Source organism: Plasmodium cynomolgi, assembly GCF_000321355.1.
Source record: "Plasmodium cynomolgi strain B DNA, scaffold: 0374, whole genome shotgun sequence".
In the NCBI taxonomy this organism is placed as follows: Eukaryota; Apicomplexa; class Aconoidasida; order Haemosporida; family Plasmodiidae; genus Plasmodium; species Plasmodium cynomolgi.
This window is the reverse complement of record NW_004192874.1, coordinates 1-2,319: the sequence shown is the minus strand read 5'-3', so window position 1 is coordinate 2,319 and position 2,319 is coordinate 1. Positions and strand designations below refer to the sequence as shown.

General features: G+C 39.0%; 1 protein-coding gene across 1 annotated transcript; it reads right to left on the bottom strand.

Annotated features, from left to right (window-relative positions):
* Positions 1–1,773: 1,773 nt before the first annotated feature.
* PCYB_003890 (hypothetical protein) lies at positions 1,774–2,098 on the bottom strand (the record flags this gene model as incomplete). Its single annotated transcript, XM_004227810.1, has 1 exon — positions 1,774–2,098. A coding segment is annotated over one exon (324 nt), but the record flags the coding sequence as incomplete, so codon positions are not given.
* Positions 2,099–2,319: the final 221 nt, after the last annotated feature.

Sequence of the window (2,319 nt, the reverse complement as noted above, 5' to 3'; positions counted from 1 at the left end):
GAAGCCGGAAGAAGCACTTCCTACTCCTGATCCTCCTACTGAGGAACTACTTCCTGATTCTGTTCCTGATCCGTGATAACCTATGTCACCCTTGGGACCCATGGAATCAGATTGTCCTTGTTCACTAGAGAAGGATACAACCTGTTGCACAGTTGGGCCAGGTTGTACAGAGGAGCGTTGTGTGTCCTGTTGGTTTCCAGTTGGAGAAGTCTTAACGTCGACGTCAGCAACACCATCGGCAGTATTATTGACAGTACCAGCAGTTTGTCCATTATGCGCGTCCGCTTTCACAGAAGATTGACTTGCATCCTTTTCTGCACTATTCGTATCATGTGTACTCTTAGTTGTTTTGTCATCCTTTGAGGTCACTTCTTTGTCTCTGTCCGATGTCACTGTTTTACTACTTGCTCCTGGTTGTGCAACATTTTGAACACTTGATGTTGAGAATGTTGGGAGTTGGGTAATTACGGAATTACTATCAGCGGATGCTGTTGTGTCACCGCTTCCTTGTGGCTTCTTACCCTCTTGATGCGGTGGTCCTTGTGCCTCACCGGAACTACCTGTCTGCACTTTTCCACCCTCCGCTCCTGGTGTTTGATTTTGTGCTCCTTCTGATTTTTTATCCTGTGATTGTTCTCCTTCCGCCTTCTTACCTTGGTTATCGGTGATCTCAGATTTCTTGCTCTGGTGAGCTGCTCTGTCCCCTTTGTCCGTGGTGGTAGTGCTGCCCGACGTCACTTTCTCATCTGGAGAAACACGACCTCCTGTTTCCGTTCCTTGTGTTGTGGCTAAGGATTTGGCGGGAGCAGGTTCTTCTGGTGCGTGTTTTGCGCTTGGTGGTTGAGCACCACTTCCTGCTTGACTGGTACTAATTTGTTCATCCTGTTTATCTCCCTTTGCGGTGACCAATATATTTTTACTTGGATCCTGAGCAATCTGACCTGGAATTGCAAAGGAACCTGAAAGAAATGTGCAAAAAAACGATTATAATGAAGAAAATCGAAATGCAAGGAAAGTAGTGCATCAAGCCGCACAGACATGGCACTCCGGATAAGTGCATCGATTGTGGTTCAGTGAAATATGGCAAGAAGTTTCGGTTTTCGCTGTCCTTCGGGTTTCAGAGCTTAGGTTTAGGGTTTGATGAACTCTCCGTGTACTTTTTGGAATAACTAGAATTTGAGCAGGACCAGAACCAGAAGAAGAACCAGGATTAGCATGAAAAGGAGGAGTATCAGGAGCATAAATAGAGTTAGATGGAGTAGCAAAAGAATCAGAACTATAAGTGGAAGAATCCGTAGGAGCAGTAGAAGCAGGAGGAAGAGGAGGAGGGAAAAGACCATTAGGAGCAGCATCTATGGGAGTGGATGCAGGAGAGTTAGCAGTAATTGACGGAAGAAAAACGGATTTCACTCCTTGTGGTACAGTAGAGATTGGTATAGTTATATTGAAGTAGCATTTGTAACATCATTATCTTCGCTTCCATCAGGAGTGCCTAGATTAATATTACCTTTTTCCGATGTATTTTGATTACCTATAGAAATATTCGGTTCAGATACTGTAGCAGAAATTTTTGAAGATTCTTCTGATTTTGAGGAATCCAAGGATGGATGGTTTTCATTAAATGATTGATTATCGGATAATGATGTATCAGATGTTTTCAAAGTTTTTAATTCATTACAAAAACTTTCATATTCCTTATTTGATTTGGGAATACTATTACAATAAGTTGTTTCTAATTTTTTATATATATTAGCCCTTTCATTATTTTTGTTTTTACACCAAATTTGTTGAACTTGAAGGTTTTTTAAATAATATATCTAGAATATAACGATAACTATTCACCGGAATACTTAATTTTGTTACATTTTCATGTATTGTATTATCAGCAGCATCATATGATTCTAAAAGACATTTTTTATAATTATCACTTTCAGGTAATTTGTACTCTCCAGCATTTATTGCATTAATAAATTTCTGCATAAAATCAACTGGAACACAACGTATTTTTGTGTAAAAATGTAGCCATATGTTTAAACAGGTACATCGTATATTTTGCTTTATATATCTTTTATCTTGGAGCTCAGATTCGGAACTTTTCCTATAATGAAATGCATAAACTAAATTTCTTGCAAGAATCTTGCACAATATATTGTATTTTTTATTATTTACAGTGGAATCATTTATAATACTTTTGCATTCATCATTAAGAGCCTTTTTTTGTTTTCCTTCATCTTCATCTTCATCTTCGTCTTCGTCTTCATCTTCATCATCATCATCATCATCATCATCATCAACAGTTGATCCCTCAGAAAATTCGCT